The sequence below is a fragment of the Schistocerca americana genome, chromosome 2, assembly GCF_021461395.2.
Source record: "Schistocerca americana isolate TAMUIC-IGC-003095 chromosome 2, iqSchAmer2.1, whole genome shotgun sequence".
NCBI classification, from domain to species: domain Eukaryota; kingdom Metazoa; phylum Arthropoda; class Insecta; order Orthoptera; family Acrididae; genus Schistocerca; species Schistocerca americana.
In genome coordinates, this window is record NC_060120.1 from 760,242,443 (window position 1) to 760,263,324 (window position 20,882).

Here is a 20,882-nt window from a genome sequence, read left to right on the forward strand (position 1 = left end):
ATTTACTGGCTTTGCAAACTAATTATACTAGAGATATTCTGATTTATTCCTGGACCTACTGGAGTTCATGGTTAGTGTTCTTTTATTTACTCTGAATACTTCACCATGTGTACCGTGAGAGCGTCCTTCTATGGCAGATAGATGTAACCTATGCACAGTGGGAAGTTAAAACTTGTCTGCACACTCAACACAACACAGCTACAACTAGATCCGTAGCAGAGCGCAATATTATCAGCTGCTACCTTACACAGAGGACTCTTCATGGGAATACTACACAGAGCTGTGGCACATCTGCTTTTCAAAAGTGTCTGTGTTACTAGTGTTGTACATATTCTCAGGAATTTGTGTTTTCAACAAAGTCATGCCTCATCTCCGCCGTACTTACTGCTTAGCAGTACCTCTTCACTGTGCACATTTATATAAAGTACAGGGTTCATGCATTTATGCACCCATTGTATTCATCACTAAAACTAGCATTTCTTTCATTCCAGTCCACTGATAATGATAATCTCTATGTACAAAGTACTTTCATGTTATTCGTGTTTTTCTTTCGTGAAGTATAATGATATGGTTCACATAGATTTTTAAGTATGGATACAATTACTTATTGACTGTGTTTCCAACTGTGGAACATACTGGTCAGACATTTAAATCTTGGCCCGCACTCTAAACAAAAGAAATAAAATCATGGAAAGGATCATGATACCAGGCTTTCTAGACCCAAACGTTATGTGGTTTGCATAAAAGCAAATCACAAAAAACATGAGACACACAAATGGTCAAAGCATAAAAGAAATTCCCTAATTTCTTCATAAGCTCAAACTTTTACAAAAGCAACCCCTGGCTCAGTTTGCCTTTTGATATCATGCAACTTTAGTGCAAAGAAAATAATGGAAACAACATTACAGGGAGAAGACAAGTCATTACCAAAATCATTAGCAGATTAGTAAAAACACAATATAATGGTTTACCATCTAAGCAATCATTTCCTCTGGCTTGCTACATAAGCTAGGGAATGTCAATGTGCGTAATTTATCGCATGGTCATTTCTGTGTACACACAATAGTCTGCTACGGGCAGAAGATTTTCAATTCTAGCTGATGTTTAGTACTAGGTCTGTGTATAATGAATGTTTTTTATTTTTTTATTTTCTCCCAAGTTAAGGCATTTGCTAATCATATATTATTGCTGCTAAGTAATAAAATAAACCTAAATTCTAAATAAATGTTTACAAAATAGAGAATCGTTCAAAAACAGCACTAGATGGTCTACTAGCTATGTGTATTTCTCATTAGGACATGGCTTAGATTCTGCTACTGTAGTTATGACCTTTCAACCTAACAGAGTAATGAGCAATCTTCATTTTAGCATACAGCGTTTTGGAATTAAAGGATGGTTTCATCTTGCAGTAAATTCACGTGTCACATTTGTCTATTTGTTACATTTCCGTGGAGTTCATGAGCTTTCACATAGGGAAGTGCCCCATTATGGATCATACATACAATCCTGCAATAAAACCTACAAGACATCATCCTAGGTGCTTCCTTCGTCTCTGCATCCCTTTTTGCCCACGGAAAAAAAGGTATCATGGGGAGTGACATTCATGTGATGTGCATAAACTCTTATCACTCCAGATTTACTGGAGAAAACATGAATAAATGACAGCAATAACTCCACCATTCAGTCTTTTGATGCTCGCTAAGGCACCCAGATTCTTGCACCTTGGTGTCAATCTTACTGATTATATCAGGCAAATCACTTTTTACTTTTGTTGATACAGGCTCGTCACATGTGTGGTCAACAAGGTCACTTTCTGCCCACAGCACCTTACTACTACCTGCTAGTTTTAACTTAAGATTCTGGCAGAATCTTCCCTGAGACGGTCTAGTACAAATTAAATTTAACACTTTCCTTTTCCCTGAATTTTGTAGGGAAGTTTTACTTCGGAGGTAGGCTCTTGCATCCTCTGTTACAAGAATTTCATTCCCAGTAAGCATGGAATAGAGAACTCTTTCACAATGAAAAACCTGCACTCAGTGGCTCCATTCTCAAATTTTAACTCTACCTGAGCCTACTCTTGTGCCCTCTGTTTATGGGCACCTATAGCCTCTGACATAATACAGTGGTTTACTGGCAATGTCAGAGTCCTAGAAGTTTCATAGAGATAATTGGTGAAAGAACTTGGTGTCCAAACTGTTCTGTAAATATATGATTATCATGTACCTCATCATTTATATCCTTTCCATCCTTATAACGTAACACATGCATTGCTGCATTACAACATGTGCCTCCATACCATTCCGCAGTCGATGCCTGGGAGCATGGTAAGACTGCCTCTAGGGTGAAACTTCCTGGCAGATTAAAACTGTGTGCCTGACCGAGACTCAAACTCGGGACCTTTGCCTTTTGCGGGCAAGTGCTCTACCATTTGAGCTACCGAAGCACGACTCACGCCCGGTCCTCACAGCCTTACTTCTGCCAGTATCTCGTCTCCTACCTTCCAGACTTTACAGAAGCTCTCCTGCGAACCTTTTTAATCTGCCAGGAAGTTTCATATCAGCGCACACTCCGCTGCAGAGCGAAAATCTCATTCTGCCTCTACTTTGTTGACTGCTTAGAGGTGGGAGGCCATTCTTCAGTGACTTCAACCACTCTTATGGGTTCTGAATGTTGCTGTGGCTAGTCAGGAATTGGTTTAGAATAATTTGCTGACCTATTGTAGCTACCATTAGCATCTTGTACTGGTGGTGGTCCCTGAAAATTCTGTTGCTGCTGGTTCCTGTTTTTGAAGGAGCCCAGTACCTCTGATTTGGCATATTCCTTCACATCTGGTATCCATGATGGTACTGATGCTGACTATCTTTATTTTGCCTTGAAAACTGTTTCTTGTGCCAGGTGTAGGTGGGACACCATTGCTGCAAGCGATGGGTTTCTGACCATTGTTATTGTAGTTAATTAAATGATGAGTTGCCGCCCAAGCATTTCCATTAATATGCTTGGCATCCTGGATCGACAGTGTTGTCATTGTCGACATGGACTTGTTTTTCTGTATCAAATTCCAGTTCCATCTTTTCTGGTTTCCCAAATTTTGTCATAATTTCAGTCTCCCAGGATATCGTAATAATTAAAAAACAGAATTAATCCCACAGTTTGGGTTGTGTGTCATACTGGTTTGGTGGGTACCTGTGAAGCACTATGTTTAAAAGAACATCCATCTGTCTTCATGCAGATCGATGTATGGTGCACTCCTCAGCCAGGACTGTTGTCCTCCTCTGCAAAAGGCTTTCTGTGCATCCTAGAACTGAACAGGATATTTTCTTGCACTCATGCACCATGATGCAATACTTTAACATATTTTAACCTATTTTAATCTTAGTTCTGCACCCTTGTGAATTTACATTGTAAAATGCTCCTAAAGATGGGACACATGTCATGAAACTGGGTAGTGATTTCCCTGTTTAGAAATAACTAATTAGTTGTGAATGTTCTGTGAATAGAAATGTGTGACATTCATAATATGCCAAGTATTTTTTACAGTAAATTATGTGAATAATATGTGTTTTTGAAAAGTTTAAAGCTAGTTTTGAGTGCAAAACAATTAATAACAGTAACAAAAAAGTTGCTATATTCCCTGTTGTCGCTTCTTTGATCAACTTAATGATAAGGGTTGTGTCATCTGTAAAAAGGACTAATTTTTCCTCCTTATTCAAATAAAATAGTAGAGCAAGAGTAGTAACAGGCCATTGCTCGAACTCTACAGACTGCTTCTTGTGATTTCTTCTCATGAAGTGATTTGGTGTCTCTGTTTGTATGACTCAAATACCATTTTGTAACAAGGTAATCTGCTTACTGTTATAGGATTAAACTAGGCATGTGCTGAACCGTGTATTCCATAATAACTTAATTGTACTAATAGAATATTGTGATTGATACAGTCAAATGTCTTTAGCAAGTCACAGAAGATACCAGCTAGAGATATTTTAATATTTAAAATTTTTGTTATGTGCTGATTGCGTGTATAAACAGGTTCTGTGATAGAGCATGCATTTTGAAATCCAAACTTTGATTCAAAGAGTATCCCATTGTGATAGAGGTTGGTGACAACCTAGGCATATAATACCTTCTGACGCATTTTAGAAAATAATGTAAGAAGTGAGACTGGCCAGGTTACTGACATCTGTGAAGTCACTTTATAAAGAGACTAACAGTGGCATACTTTGATATTTACAGTATAAAACTTTTAACTAATAATGTATTACACGTATGACTGAGCACATAACTTATAAAACCATAAATTTATAGTGTGTTATTGAATATTTCTTTAACTCAATACAAACTTTTAGTTTCGAGGGTCATTATGATCTTTCTTATTTCAGATGGAAATGTGTGACAGAGTTTCATTTCACTAAATAATCTCTGTATTGTTAAGTTGACAGTTATTACTTTGGATATGTCTAATTACAACTGAACAAAACAAATTTTTTGTGCCATATGTGTTTCACCTGTAATTTTTGAAAGGCATCTTCAGTGGCCTGAAATATATAGAGATTTGAGTTTATACTATTTTGTATTATAAGTTGGTAGGATAGGGTGCCATGAATTTGCCAATAATTGATCTGAATGTGTGAAGTTGTCTTCAAAGGAACTATGAACTTAAAAACCACCAAAAAAATTAAATGCAAACATAACACAATTTAATTTTAATTTGTGTAACCATTTATTTAATTGATGATATAAATAAAATAGAACCTCAACTCCTTTGGTTCCATCAGATTGACCTGGTCCTACTCCAAATCCCATGCCACTTTCCTTGACGTTGACCTCCATCTGTCCAATGGCCAGCTTCACACATACGTCCACATCAAACCCACCAACAAACAACAGTACCTCCATTATGACAGCTGCCACCCATTCCATAGCAAACGGTCCCTTCCCTACAGCCTAGGCCTTCATGGCAAACTAAACTGCTCCAGTCCTGAATCCCTGAACCATTACACCAACAACCTGAAAACAGCTTTCGCATCCCACTACTACCCTCCCGACCTGGTACAGAAGCAAATAACCAGAGGCACTTCCTCATCCCCTCAAACCCAGAACCTCTCACAGAAGAACCACAAAAGTGCCCCACTTGTGACAGGATACTTCCCGGGACTGGATCAGACTCTGAATGTGGCTCTCCAGCAGGGATACGACTTCCTCAAATCCTACCCCGAAATGAGATCTATCCTTCATGAAATCCTCCCCACTCCACCAAGAGTGTCTTTCCGCCTTCCACCTAACCTTCGTAACCTCTTGGTTCATCCCTATGAAATCCCCAAACCACCTTCCCTACCCTCTGGCTCCTACCCTTGTAACCGCCCCCGGTGTAAAACCTGTCCCATGCACCCTCCCACCACCACCTACTCCAGTCCTGTAACCCGGAAGGTGTACACGATCAAAGGCAGAGTCACGTGTGAAAGCACCCACGTGACTTACCAACTGACCTGCCTACACTGTGACGCTTTCTATGTGGGAATGACCAGCAATAAACTGTCCATTCGCATGAATGGACACAGGCAGACAGTGTTTGTTGGTAATGAGGATCACCCTGTGGCTAAACATGCCTTGGTGCACGGCCAGCACGTCTTGGCACAGTGTTACACCGTCCGGGTTATCTGGATACTTCCCACTAACACCAACCTATCCGAACTCCGGAGATGGGAACTTGCCCTTCAATACATCCTCTCTTCCCGTTATCCACCAGGCCTCAATCTCCACTAATTTCAAGTTGCCGCCACTCATACCTCACCTGTCATTCAACAACATCTTTGCCTCTGCACTTCCGCCTCGACCGACATCTCTGCCCAAACTCTTTGCCTTTAATATGTCTGCTTGTGTTTGTATATGTGTGTGTGTGTGTGTGTGTGTGTGTGTGTGTGTGTGTGTGTGTGTGTGTGTGTGTGTGTGTGTGTGTATACCTGTCCTTTTTCCCCCCTAAGGTAAGTCTTTCTGTTCCCAGGATTGGAATGACTCCTTACCCTCTCCCTTAAAACCTACATCCTTTCATCTTTCCCTCTCCTTCCCTCTTTCCTGACGAAGCAACCGTTGGTTGCGAAAGCTTGAAATTTTGTGTGTGTGTTTGTATGTTTTTTCTTATTGTGGCTATCTACCAGCGCTTTCCCGTTTGGTAAGTCATGGAACCTTTGTTTTTAATACATTTATTTAATTGTAGTGAAATCAGCCTTAGTACTTTTTCGAATTTTCTGTTGTCACTGTTTTCTTGGTTTCAGATCTATTCTCACAGGCCTATTTCCTCCAACTTCTGGAAGTGCAACTATATATGGTTTAGACATTAATCGTGAAATGGACAGTATCCGCAAAAGTTTGGGAGTTTGTCCACAGCATAATGTTCTTTTTGATAAGTAAGTTTTAATTATTTTCTTGTATAATCAAACAATGAAAAATCCAGGATGAAATAAAGATATGAATAGTAGGATTGATTTCCACTCATAATTCGAAACTTTTCACCAGTTGTGATTCATTGGTGCCATCATAATCTGGATCAAGGCTGAAAATATTGTATTTACATTCCTCCAGAAGCCCAACACCTTCAGTGCATCAAACTAGATAGCTGCCATCCATTCTGCGTACGCCCTTGGCACCTGTGGTTGTTGCATCTGCTGTAGCGAGTAGTCCTTCTTCAAATCTGCCAAGGGCCTTGATGAGGCCTTCACAGGTCAAAATTACCCTCCACACTTTTTCCAGATGCAGTTATCCTATGTTTTGTCTCCTCCGTAACCTATCATACCCATTGACTGGCCACAACCACAAAGGAGAGCACCCCTCATGACTCAGTACCATTCAGACTGGAGTGACTGAATCACATTCTTTGCCCTGGTTTAGATTATTTCTTGTCATGACCAGAAATGAGAAATAACCTTTCCACTATTGTCCTTACCTCTCTCACAGTGACATTCCACTACCCATCAAATCTATGCAACATATTTGTCTGTCCCTACTCTGCCTCTGTTCCCAGTTTTCTGACAGTCTTTTTTTTAACCCATCATTGATGTGGCCAATTGTAAAAACAGTCAACTTAGCTGCATCCAATGTGTGGTTTTCTGAATGAGTATGACCATTAACAAGTGGTCTGCTTGCATGAGTGGCCATTGCCAAACTGTGGCCAAAAGACATCTGGATCCCCAGTTTCTGAGCATGGTGTGCAACACAGTGTGCTTGATTTCAGTGACTACTGAAAAGCATTTCAGAATTACACTGGTGAGAACTCTCATTGCAACATATTCTTCATTCCCCAAAACCTCTTGGCCTCAACCTTCATGAGTCCCCCTGTCTCAGCTTGCCTCTATCCCGTTCTCTGCTCCTACTCCAGTCTCACAAATGCCTTTTATTTTTTCCTACAAAAGCTGGTAGCTGTCTTAAAAATTTCAGTTTTATTTAAGATTTTTATTGTACCTTCTGTAAGCCGGTTTTATTTAAACAATTTGCTTTAACATTTCTAAATTCAGACAAAAAAATTTGAAGCTCATTTATTTTAGAGCTTTCGTCACCCGAGTATTATGCTTTTAATCCATTTGCGTTACAGTGCACGATATATGTAAGCTCTAGTTATAATTTTAGGTTTACTATTGGTTGGTAGTCATTTATGTTGCTTAACATCGCCATTAACATTTATTAGTGTCCCTTATGATATGACAAGTATCAACGAACGTTTTGCTAAGGTGTTCAATGTATAAAGTTTTGTAAATTTTGCATGGAAAAATCTGTCATTGTGTCACTATGTATGTAAAGATATTGCTGTTTTAGGCACATATTCACAAGTTCAAAATTTGTGTATTAGAGCAAGAGAAAAGATCATGCCCTGTCACAGAGAGAACGACATTCTTATCAATTAATCTTGTTTTTAACATTGATACATACTTCACAGTGATGAAAGTTCCAGCTTTATCTAAATAAAGGCTTGAATGTAAGATTTCTTACACTAAAGAAGGAAGACTGTGTGGAGTTTAATGGCCTGCTGCTAATGAGGTCATTAGAGATTGAGCTGGATATCAGATTGGGAAAGAATGGGGAACAAGATTAGTTTTGTCCTTTACAATTGAATCATGCTGGAAATTGCCTTTAGCAATCTAGATAAACTATGGAAATCTAAATCTAAATCTGAAATGGGGGATTTGAACCCATTATCCTCCTAAATAAGAGCCCAACATATCACTTGCTCAGTGCTTTTCAAAATAAATGTGTTTAAGTGCATTTTGTTCAAACGGTTAAAAATATTTGTTTTGGGTTATTTATTGTTAGTTGCAATCCTTACAAGGATGGTGGAAGTTTCATATTGGAGAAGAGTAGAGAACAAAATTAGTTTTGTCCTTCACAATTGAATCATGCTGGAATTTGCCTTTGGCAATATAGATAAACCATGGAAATCTAAATCTGAAATGGGGGATTTGAACTACTAACCTCCTAAATAAGAGCCCAATGTGTTATCACCGCACAATCTTGCTCAGTGCTTTTTTGAAATAGATGTGTCATTGTGCATTTTGTTCAAATGGTTAGAAATATTTGTTTTGGATTATTTATCATAAGTTGTAATCCTTACACGACTGGTGAAAGTTTATAAAAGGCTCAATCCTTCATTTTTAACACTTAAATAGGGAAGTAGCTGTGTCAGTCTACCAAGCTCTGCATTTGACTGACAAGCCAAAACTGCAACCACAGATGAAAACAATAATGGACAATCAGGAGAAGAAAAAGTACAATAAGTGATTCATGGAGAAGAGACTGAGAATGTTTTCCTCAAGATGAATACAACATTTGCCGAGTCCTGGTCAAAAACAAAACCAAAAAACAATTTCTAAGTGAGATTGATGAGTTAGAGCAAGAGTCATCTTCAGTATAAGCAATTCAGGTGCAGGATTGGAAAGAATACATTGGTTGAAACTGTTTCAGGTGAATTCTGGGACTGTTCTGTCAACAAGGCCACAGCTGATATCCTCTGATATTCCTGTCCAACTAAAGTAGTGCTCTGTAACAACAAAAATTAATATAATGTAAATGGACAGATAAAAAAATCTACTCACCAAGTGGTGGCAGGGGAACACACACACAAAAGCATTTAATTTTCACAAGCTTTTGGAGCCAGTGGTTCCTTCTGGTGGAGGAGTTGAAGGGAAAAGAAGAGGGATGAAGAAAATGGATTGGAGAGGTTTAGGGAAAGGGTTACAGTTTAGAAAAGTCACTCAGAACTCGGGTCAGGGGAGACTTCCAGACAGGATAATGAAAGACCAGTTTCATTTGACCTCAGTGTCACTAATTCTTTAAACTTTTAACTTCCTTTAATTTCATTACTTATCCCTGTAAAACTGGTGTATGTTAAAAATAATTTTGCTACATATATAATATAAAATGAATAATTAAAACAATATTATCACAACCAATACTGTTTTATTAAAAAATATACTGAGAGCACATGAGATGCCCGTCATGTTGAATTTGCAAGGGGCTTGAGGGTGCTCAAATTGGGTGAATTGAATGGTTATTTGAGCTGTGACAGTGAACTGTATGCTGTTACATACTAAAAAAAATCTGCGTGTTACTCATTCAACTGGAAAATTTCAAAAATAGAAAATGAATGCATACATTCTAATCTTCTTCAGCCACATACCTATTGCTATCATAAAAATAAGATCTATAATTGTTTCATTGAGCTCAGAGGCATATAAGCATATGTTCTTCATATGGCCCATGTATTAATCGAATATAAAAAAACTGTACTATATACTGTGTTAGACACCATCAAATGACAGTTATAATATAGATGTAGAAGTGAAATATTTAATGATAACATCTGTTGAAACAGGAACTCTTAATTGCTGTTAATCTTTAGTTGCCTTTGATTAACTTTATTGCTTTATTTTTCTTTTTGAATAGACTGAGTGTTGAAGATCACTTGTGGTTCTTTGCCCAATTGAAAGAATATCCAAAGTATCAAACTTTGCATGAAATAGGGCAAATGCTTGAAGACTTGAAACTTTCTGATAAGAGGACAGCACTTGCATCTGAATTATCTGGAGGAATGCAGAGAAAGTTGTCAATTGCTGCAGCATTCATTGGTGGCTCCAGGTAAGAACTTATCTGTATATATAAAAGGCAATGTCCTCATTGACTCATCATCACCAAACTAAGGCTAGAAACCTGAAATCTGGTGAGGATGTTGATCTTGTACTCCTCGAATTGTTTAAGAAGGGACTGTTCAAAATTCCACTCGTAAGGGAGTGATATAGGAATGAAAAGCTTTTTGAAAATGTCTTTATAAATTGATATTTGCTTTCTCAGTCAAAAATAAAAAAATTACTATTATCAACATTTTTTGTAATTCAACCATTTGGGGGGGGGGGGGGGGGGGGAGATAATGGGTGAAATTCTTTTTTTAAAATAAATCATTATTAAATAATCATTTTTAAAGCTAAATCTGTGAACATTGGTATTTGACTTTATGTTTGGAAATAAAGAACACGTGTTTCAGTGTTTTTGGAAATACAGCCCTCTAGTAGATGAATTAGGAGACAAAAAGTGTTATGAAAGTATTTTTAAAGCTAAATCTATGAAAATTTGAGTTTGGTTTTTCCTTAGAAATAAAAAAAATGTGTGTTTTACTGTTTCTGGGAATTGAGCCCATAAGGGGATGAAATAGATGATGACAATTTTAAAGAAAATTTTTCGTTATATTAAACAATTTTTGAACCTAAATCTATGGAAATAGGTCTTGCCCTTCTACGTTAGATATACATAAATATCTGTTGAGGGATGTAAGTTTCTATGGAAATATCACCTCGAGAACACAAAAGGCATGATTAACAAAAAAGTCGGACTCCAGCTATCAGAACTGCTTTTTGGTCAGAAGTACATTTGGAAAAGACCATGTTTCCATGTCCTTAATTAGAGGGAAAAGTTTAGAAGGTGTTGAAATTTGTGAACAACATAAAAATTTGAGTAAAGAAAAATAAAAAGATAAAATAAAATGACCTGTACAGATCGCATAGTCTACATGATCCAAACAGCAGGCATAAAACTAGTCAATATCGTAGGGGAAACACCCCTTAATTCATGCCATAAAATGTTTAATTAAAATTAGATTACATACACTGTTTGTTCTCCAAATCCATGCTCAGAAGTTACTAAAGAATGTCGTTGGTACATATTTACAAAAGAACTAGTATGCTAATTCTCCTTCCACAAATTCGATGTGAAATCATTAATTGATTTTGATATTTTGAAATCATCAATTGATTTTGATATTTAGATTCTTTTCATTTTCAAGATTTTATGGCAGACATTCCAACATATTTGTATTAGTCAGGTTATTTGAAAATGGTAATTTAAGGTGTTTTAAGCCAGCATTTGCTGAGCCTTAAAACTCCATCTTGTCACTAACAGACACAAAATGTTTGTCAAATATTTTGTGCAATACAATTAAATGACTTAACAATTTGAAATGTTATGGTACTACAGAGGTAATATTATTTGTGGTATAACCTAATAGATTAATTTTTAGAGTTTTCCTGAAGATATTCTTCAGTGGCATAGAAGAAAGTGATCAAGTGAGATATTGTATTCGGTCTTAAACTGCACAAATTACCCAAAAATACACACAGAATGCTTTGGCAGGTTTTGAATACAAGTGTGTCCACATATCTGACTCCTTTCTGTACTAATTTTCTGACCCGAAAGTCTTTGGAGAGGTGGTTTTTGGTCCTAGTATTATGTTAATGATATTCACTATGATTCTGAGTAATGAAAGATAGATAGCAACAAATGCATGTTTGTGTTCTGAAACAGTTGTCAGAATTCCAATTTTTTTGAAGAAGTCTCTTCAGAATGTTTTAGAACTAACACCAGATATAATTCTTGTACAGGCTTCTTTATTCTAAAAATATTATCCTCAAATTTGAGTTACTCCAAAAAACGATTCCATAACTCAATAATACCTAAATGAAAATATGTGGAATAAAGTTCTCTGTTTTAAAATCACTTGTAACAGTAATAATGCATGCTGCAAATGTAACTGAACTAAGGCACTTCATTTATTCTTGCGTGTGAGTCATCCAATTAAGGCTGTTATTTCTGTTGTCACAAAAACAAAACACTGTGTACTTGAAGAATTTCTTTATTTGAGTAGACTATGTATATAGCATGTGGAATTCTATGAGAAGTACTGAATTGTGTGTACTGAGTCTTGTCAAAATTTAAAGGTAATCCATTTGCTGTAAACCATCTGTTGATGTTTTCAACTATTTCATTAGCCTTTTCAGGGAGAGAACCGGCACTACTTTTTAGTCATATGCCCATATCATCTGGAGAAACAACGAAATTTTCTTCTTCTGACAATGTAAAAGAAACATCATTTATGTATACAAGAAATAATAGAAAACACAAACTAGAACTCTGTGCTACACCATGTGTGATAGCTTGAAGTTCTGAGTATCTACTACTGTTGCCAACCTATTTTTGTTATGCAGATAGAAAACATGAAGCTGTTATTATCTTTTGCATTAGAACATCATAATTCTCAATCAAAAGCCTCACCTGAGTCATAAAACATATTCAGTGGCAGTAATGTATGATTTATTGATTCAAATACACTACTGGTCATTAAAATTGCTACACCAAGAAGAAATGCGGATGATAAATGGGTATTCATTGGACAAATATATTATACTAGAACTGACATGTGATTACATTTTCACGCAATTTGGGTGCATAGATCCTGAGAAATCAATAACCAGAACAACCACCTCTGGTCGTAATAACAGCTTTGATACGCCTGGGCGTTGAGTCAAACAGAGCTTGGATGGCGTGTATGGGTACAGCTGGCCATGCAGCTTCAACACGATACCACAGTTCAACAAGACTAGTGACTTGTGTATTGTGACGAGCCAGTTGCTTGGCCACTATTGACCAGACGTTTTCAATTGGTGAGAGATCTGGAGAATGCGCTGACCAGGGCAGCAGTCGAACATTTTCTGTATCCAGAAAGCCCTGTACAGGACCTGCAACATGTGGTCGTACATTATCCTGCTGAAATGTAGGGTTTTGCAGGGATCGAATGAAGGGTAGAGCAACGGGTCGTAACACATCTGAAATGTAACGTCCACTGTTCAAAGTGCTGTCAATGCGAACAAGAGGTGACCGAGATATGTAACCAATGGCGCCCCATACCATCACGCCAGGTGAGACACCAGTATGGCAATGATGAATACACGCTTCCAATGTGCATTCACCGTGATGTTGCCAAACGCGGATGCGACCATTATGATGCTGTAAACAGAACCTGGATTCATCCGAAAAAATGACGTTTTGCCATTCGTGCACCCAGGTTCATCGTTGAATACGCCATCACAGGCACTCCTGTCTGTGATGCAGCATCAAGGGTAACCACAGCCATGGTTTCCAAGCTGATAGTCCATGCTGCTGCAAACATTGTCGAACTGTTCGTGCAGATGGTTGTTGTCTTGCAAACGTCCCCATCTGTTGACTCAGGGATTGAGACATAGCTGCACAATCCGTTACAGCCATGCGAATAAGATGCCTGTCATCTCAACTTCTATTGATACGAGGCCATTGGGATCCAGCATGGCGTTCCGTATTACCCTCCTGAACCCACCGATTCCATGTTCTGCTAACAGTCAGTGGATCTCGACCAACGCGAGCAGCAATGTCGTGATATGATAAACCGCAATCGTGATAGGCTACAATCCGACCTTTATCAAAGTCGGAAATCTGATGGTATGCATTTCTCCTCCTTACATGAGGCATCACAACAACATTTCACCAGGCAATACTGGTCAACTGCTGTTTGTGTATGAGAAATCGGTTGGAAACTTTCCTCATGTCAGCATGTTGTAGGTGTCGCGACCAGTGCCAACCTTGTGTGAATGCTCTGAAAAGCTAATCATTTGCATATCACAGCATCTTGTTCCTGTCGGTTAAATTTTGTGTCTGTAGCACGTCATCTTCATGGTGTAGCAATTTTAATGCCCAGTAGTGTATACCATCAGCCTAGGTAAACAGCCAGTTCGGTTGAGACCCTTTCTGATTGCAAATCATTTGTTATTAAGAGTATTTTTCTATATAAGTGTTAGTAAATTTTATGGTGCATGATCTCGTAAAGAATTTTTGAAAATACGGACAAAATGAGATGGATTGATCATTTGTCATTGTTGTTTTATGTCTGGATTCCTTTCTTCATTGTTCTTTAGTATCCTTTGTATTGAGCTACTGTATCAACACTGGGGTTGACTGACAGATAAAGATTCCTTTCCAAAATGGAAAATCCATTTATTCCCTGCTTTAATTTTTGTTATTGTGGGTATTGGCCTAAATTAAGATGTATTTGTGGAAAAATAATTTTCGTGTAATGCAAACACTTACCTTGTTGTTGCTCTTCTCAGTCGAGACTGGTGTGATGCACTTCTTCTCCACACTACCCTATTCTGTGCAAGACTCTTCATTTCTGAATAACTGCTGCATCATACAGCCTTTTGGCTCTGCTTACTGTATTCAGCTCTTGGTTTCGCTGTACAATTTTTACACCCCACTCTCCCCTCCAACATTAATTTGGTGATCGATAGATGTCTCAGCCTGTACTCTCAACAGGTCCCTCCTTCTAGTTATGCTGTGCCACGACTTTCTTTCCTGCCCAATTCTATTCAGTGCCTCTTCATTAGTTACGTGATCTGCCCATCTAATATCCAGCATTCTTCTGTAGCACCACATTTCAAAAGCTGCTATTCTCTTCTCATCTTCTCTGTTTATTGTCCATGTTTCCCTTTTCCATACATGGCTACACTCCATACAAATACTTTCAGAAAAGACTCCCTAATACATAAACCTATATTCAATGTTAACACATTTCTTTTCTTTGGGAACGCTTTCCTTGCCATTGCCAGTCTGCATTTTGTATCCTCTCTACCTCAATCATCATCAGTTATTTTGCTGCTCAAATAACAAAACTCATCTACTACTTCAGGTGTCTCATTTCCTACTCTAATTCCCTCAGCATCACCTTGTTTTGCTTTTGTTGATGTTCATATTATATCCTCCTTCCAAGACACCGTCCATTCGTTTCAACTGCTCTTCCAAATCCTTTGCTGTCTCTGATAGAAGTACAGTGCAGTCAGCAAACCTCAAAGTTTTTGTTTCTTCTCCCTGAATTTGAACTCCTACTCCAAAGTTTTCTTTTGTTACATTTAATGCTTGCTCAATGTACAGATTGAATAACATCAGCAATAGGCTACAACCTTGTCTCATTCCCCTCTGAACCACTGCATCCCTTTCGTGTTCCTTGACTCTTATAACTGTCATCTGCTTTCTGTATGAGTCGTAAATAGCCTTTTGCTCTCTGTATTTCACACCTGCTACCTTCAGAATTTCAAGGTCAACATTATCAATAGCTTTCACTACATCTGCAAATGCTATGAATATAGGTCTGCCTTTCCTTAGCCTATCTCCCAGGACAAGTTGTATGGTCAGTATTTCCTCGCATGTTCCTACATTTCTCCAGAATCAAAACTGATCTTCCCTAAGGTTGGCATCTGTCGGTTCTTCCATTCTTCTGTAAATAATTTGTGTTAATAATACTTTGCCACACTGTGATTTGTTGAAAGTCTTGTCCGCTTGACGCAGCAAGATCAGCCTCACTGTAAACTCTCAAATTTCATTCTCTGTCATACCAGAATATGTGTTTCACTCGATTTCATCCCAGTAGTTGCTTTTTCCATAGCTCAAGCAACTTTATTTACTGCTAAAGTCTGCTTCATCTTGATGATTCTCTTCATATCCAACAGGAGTTGAAATTATGTCAGTTTCTGCCCTTCGAAACTGTCCAATATTTGTTTTGTTTATTTGCCTTGACTTCCGGTAATTGTTCTGTCTCCATTTTGCTTCATGTTTATTCCAAGGAAACTGTCAATGACCCCAGTTGTTATATCAGATTTACATTAAAAAGTGTTCAGAAAAGCTGTAATTTCTTCTTTATCACTGCCAACAATTAGACCATCATCAAAATTTATTGCTACATAAAGTCTGTTTTCATTGTATTTGCAATCAAACGAAGTACAATCTGTAGCACTGTTGTGAAAACTTGATGTCTTTGTGACTCCCATAAAACATTTGTTCCAGCAGGGTGGTGCTTGTTGAACTCCATAGGCACTCTGTTTCAGGAGACACACTCGAAGAGTATTATCTTTGAAGCCTTCCGGTTATTCCATATACACTTCATCATGAAGTAGTTGATTCATTTCTTTGAAGCAGCTATCACTAGCAAAACTCAAATGGTGTTATAACATGCAATAGGACTATATGCCTTTTCATAATCAGTTCCTGCTTGCTGAATATACCCATTAGCAACTAACTGGGCTTTGAAGTGAGTGCTTCCATCAGCTGCAGCTTTTCAATGTAGAATCTAGCGATTCTGCAATACTTTGGCATTTGTTGGTCATCCAGCTGACACCCAAGTATTGTTTCTCTTAAGTGCTTTTATTTTTTCAATAATAGCTTGCATCAATCTCACTTGACTGCAGTACTTCAGAAAAACTGTTTGGATCTTTATGTTAGCAAGCACTAATTTTTGTTAGCATCAAGAAGTCATCACTTTCTACTCACACTCATTTTCTTCATTGTCATCTGTTCTTATAAGTTTCAGAGGCTCTGGCTTTCAGGAATTCTGTTAATTCTATGTTATTGTTATCTGATACTTGACTTACTCCAGAGTCAAGTGTGTTAAATATTTCTTTGCATTGATTTGCTCTGGAAGCAGACTGCAAAGGAATGTAAAATTTTATATGATCACTACAGAAACTACAAACATTTCTGGCTTAAATTTTACATCATAACCAGTTTCTTTTTGGTGGGTATCCAGACTCTAAATCCAACAAGTTGTCCAAAAACAGCCTTGTCATCATACTTTGAGCAGAAATATTTGTTTCTGTGAACATAGCAGCCTGTGCAAAAATTCTGAGGTGATAAACTTTTCCTACTGGTTGGTAGTACAACAGAAAATTCATCTCAAACCAAAAACTTCCAATATGATTTAAAATTACTGCCCACAATCCTCTTGGTAGTTAACTTACATTCAGCATCGTATATGCAGCTTCAAGAATTGTTTTATTTTCACATTTGGCTACGCTGTTTTGTACAGAAGTATAGGTGGAGGAATAAGTAATTGTTTTCCCTTATCTCTGAGCAATACCTTAACTCTGTTGTTATTAAATTCTTTGCCTCCATCACTTCTAAATTGTTTAACAGCATGTCCTTTGCTTTGATCTTCATTTAAAAATTGTTGAATCATGTCATACATTTTACTGTTATACTTCAGAAAGAAAATTCAACAAAATTTACTGAAATCATCTTTAAAATATTGATTGGTCCACTGACAACCGTGTGGATTAATTCACCAGTACCTTGGAATGGTTTGCTCATTGTTTGAATCACATTATTTCGCTGACCGAATCTTTCATGGTATGTTTATAATGTTTCGCAAGATGTCACTAAGTGCACTTGACTATTCTTTTGTGGTCTGACAACATGTATATTTAACACGTACAACTCATTTTCCACATTGCCTGTCATGATGAAGTCATCGGTGGCTTCTTTCCGAATCCTAATGCGTTTACAATTGGACTTTATAATGTAGCTGTTAAATGCAGTTGCTCTGGCTGAGAACAAAGGAGCACTCTCATCGGGCACATATAAAACATTTTCCATTCTGGCACTGTACCATTCATTGTTTCATCTTATTTCAATATTAACTGTTCCTTGACCTAACATGTGCATATTAATATCTTGTCCTAATGATACCACTTCAGGAACACCAGATTCACTGTACAGAATGAATTATTGTTTATTGAGAGTGATATGCTTCATAACACCACTATCACAATACCATTTATTTATGTCAATATAATTTCTAGTTGATGAACCTATGGCGCATGAAGTAAATACAGCATTCCACTCATCTTCTCTTCTTGCCACACACTAGTGCAGTCAAGAACATTCAGTGGAAACTTCGTTGACTGATGACCTATTTGTTTACATTTATAGTATGGGAATTTTGGTTTGCTCACTCTTTCAGCATTATCTTTTTCCATGCATTAGAAATGTCAAATACAGTTCTTGTCAAATACAGATCTGTCTATTGTATTTTGCTCATGTAATTTAATGACATGAAGTTTTACAATAAGTTAATTCATACTATTGCTTTCTGCTGGTATTGTGTCCAAGATATCTTTAAAGTTATTGTGTGAAAAAATTTGACTATTTAATATTCTTTTGGATGATGTTTTCTAGTCATGTTTGTTTAATTCATCATTTGGAGCTGCAAAAATGTTTTGCTGCTTTGCTACATGTGTGCTAATATCTTCTGTTTCATCATATTTGACCCCAAAAAATATTCCAATTTTCAAGTTTAGCATGCTGCTGTGTTTAAATTGTGCACATTGTTTGTTCCATATTTCTTTACTTTTTTGCATGTCAGCCCAAGTTCAGTAACTGGTTTGCTTAGAGCACTTGCTATCAGACATGCTACTTTCATGTCGTTAATTTGCCATTCTGGATATGCTGCCTTGTATTCAGTTGTTACTTTCAAAGGTAATGCTACAGGTTGTAATGTCTTAGAGTTCATATGGAAAAGGATTTAGAAGCATATTTCGCTAGTTTGGTTGGTTGGTTGGTTGGTTGGTTTGGGGGAAGAGACCAAACAGCGAGGTCATCGGTCTCATCGGATTAGGGAAGGACGGAGAAGGAAGTCGGCGATGCCCTTTCAAAGGAACCATCCCGGCATTTGCCTGGAGTGATTTAGGGAAATCACGGAAAACCTAAATCAGGATGGCCGGACACGGGATTGAACCGTCATCCTCCCGAATGCAAGTTTCTCTAGGGGAAAGATAGATACGGCCTATGGAAAAATTAAAGAGGCTTTTGGAGGAAAGAGAAGCAGATGTGTGAATATCAAGAGCTGGATGGAGATGAAAAACTAGTCCTAAGCCAAGAAGGGAAAGCTGAATGGTGGAGGGAGTATGTAGAGGATACATACAAGGGAGATAAACTTGAAGGAAATGTTATAGAAATGGAAGAGAAAGTAGATGGAGAGGAGATGGGTGATATGATACTGCAAGAAGAATTTTACAGTGCACTGAAAGACCTAAATCGAAACAAGGCTCCAGGATCAGAACTACTAACAGCTTTGAGAGAACCATCCATGACAAAACTCTTCCACCTGGTGTGAGATTTATGAGACAGTTGATATACCCTCAGATTTCAAGAAGAATGTAATCATTCCATTTCCAAAGAAAGCAGGTACTGACAACTGTGAATATTACCAATAAGTCATGGTTGCAAAATACTAACATGAATTCTTTATAGGAGAATGGAAGAACTGGTAGAAGCCGACCTTAGGGGAGATCAGTTTGGATTCTACATCTACATCTACATCCATACTCCGCAAGCCACCTGACGGTGTGTGGCGGAGGGTACCCTGAGTACCTCCATCGGTTCTCCCTTCTATTCCGTTAGGCACTGGACTCGCATTCGGGAGGACGACGGTTCAATCCCGCGTCCGGCCATCCTGATTTAGGTTTTCCGTGATTTTCCTAAATCGCTCCAGGCAAATGCCGGGATGGTTTCTTTGAAAGGGCATGGCCGACTTCCTCCCCCATCCTTCCCTAATCCGATGAGAGCGATGACCTCGCTGTCTGGTCTCCTTCCCCAAACAACCCAACCCCTTCTATTCCAGTCTCGTATTGTTCGTGGAAAGGAGGATTGTCGGTATGCTTCTGTGTGGGCTCTAATCTCTCTGATTTTATCCTCATGGTCTCTTCGCAAGATATACGTAGTAGGGAGCAATAGACTGCTTGACTCTTCGGTGAAGGTATGTTCTCGAAACTTTAACAAAAGCCCGTACCGAGCTACTGAGCATCTCTCCTGCAGAGTCTTCCACTGGAGTTTACATATCATCTCCGTAATGCTTTCGCGATTACTAAATGATCCTGTAACGAAGCACGCTGCTCTCCGTTGGATCTTCTCTATCTCTTCTATCAACCGTATCTGGTACGGATCCCACACTGCTGAGCATTATTCAAGCAGTGGGCGAACAAGCGTACTGTACCCTACTTCCTTTGTTTTTGGATTGCATTTCCTTAGGATTCTTCCAATGAATCTCAGTCTGGCATCTGCTTTACCGACGATCAACTTTATATGATCATTCCATTTTTAATCACTCCTAATGCGTACTCCTAGATAATTTATGGAATTAACTGCTTCCAGTTACTGACCTTCTATTTTGTAGCTAAATGATAAGGGATCTATCTTTCTATGTATTCGCAGCACATTACACTTCTCTACATTGAGATTCAATTGCCATTCCCTGCACCATCCATCAATTCGCTGCAGATCCTCCTGCATTTTAGTACAATTTTCCATTGTTACAACCTCTCGATACACCACAGCATCATCTGCAAAAAGCCTCAGTGAACTTCCGATGTCATCCACCAGTTCATTTATGTATATTGTGAATAGCAACGGTCCTATGACACTCCCCTGCGGCACACATGAAATCACTCTTACTTCGGAACACTTCTCTCCATTGAGAATGACATGCTGCGTTCTGTTATCTAGGAACTCCTCAATCCAATCACACAATTGGTCTGATAGTCCATATGCTCTTACTTTGTTCATTAAATGACTGGGGGGAACTGTATCGAACGCCTTGCGGAAGTCAAGAAACACGGCATCTACCTGTGAACCCGTGTCTACGGCCCTCTGAGTCTCGTGGACGAATAGCTTGAGCTGGGTTTCACACGACCGTCTTTTTTGAAACCCATGCTGATCCC

General features: G+C 38.2%; 1 protein-coding gene across 3 annotated transcripts in view; it reads left to right on the plus strand.

The window, feature by feature from the left end:
- Window positions 1–20,882, plus strand: part of LOC124595045 (ATP-binding cassette sub-family A member 7-like) — a 610,990-nt gene that overhangs the window by 257,198 nt on the left and 332,910 nt on the right. For all 3 annotated transcript variants that reach the window (XR_006978174.1, XR_006978175.1, XM_047133608.1), the window contains exons 21-22: window positions 6,270–6,401; window positions 9,928–10,119. Coding sequence is in view for 1 of the 3 variants with exons in the window: in XM_047133608.1 (XP_046989564.1) it covers window positions 6,270–6,401; window positions 9,928–10,119 (324 nt within the window). In the remaining 2 variants the exon portion in view is untranslated. The remainder of the gene's footprint in view (window positions 1–6,269; window positions 6,402–9,927; window positions 10,120–20,882) is intronic.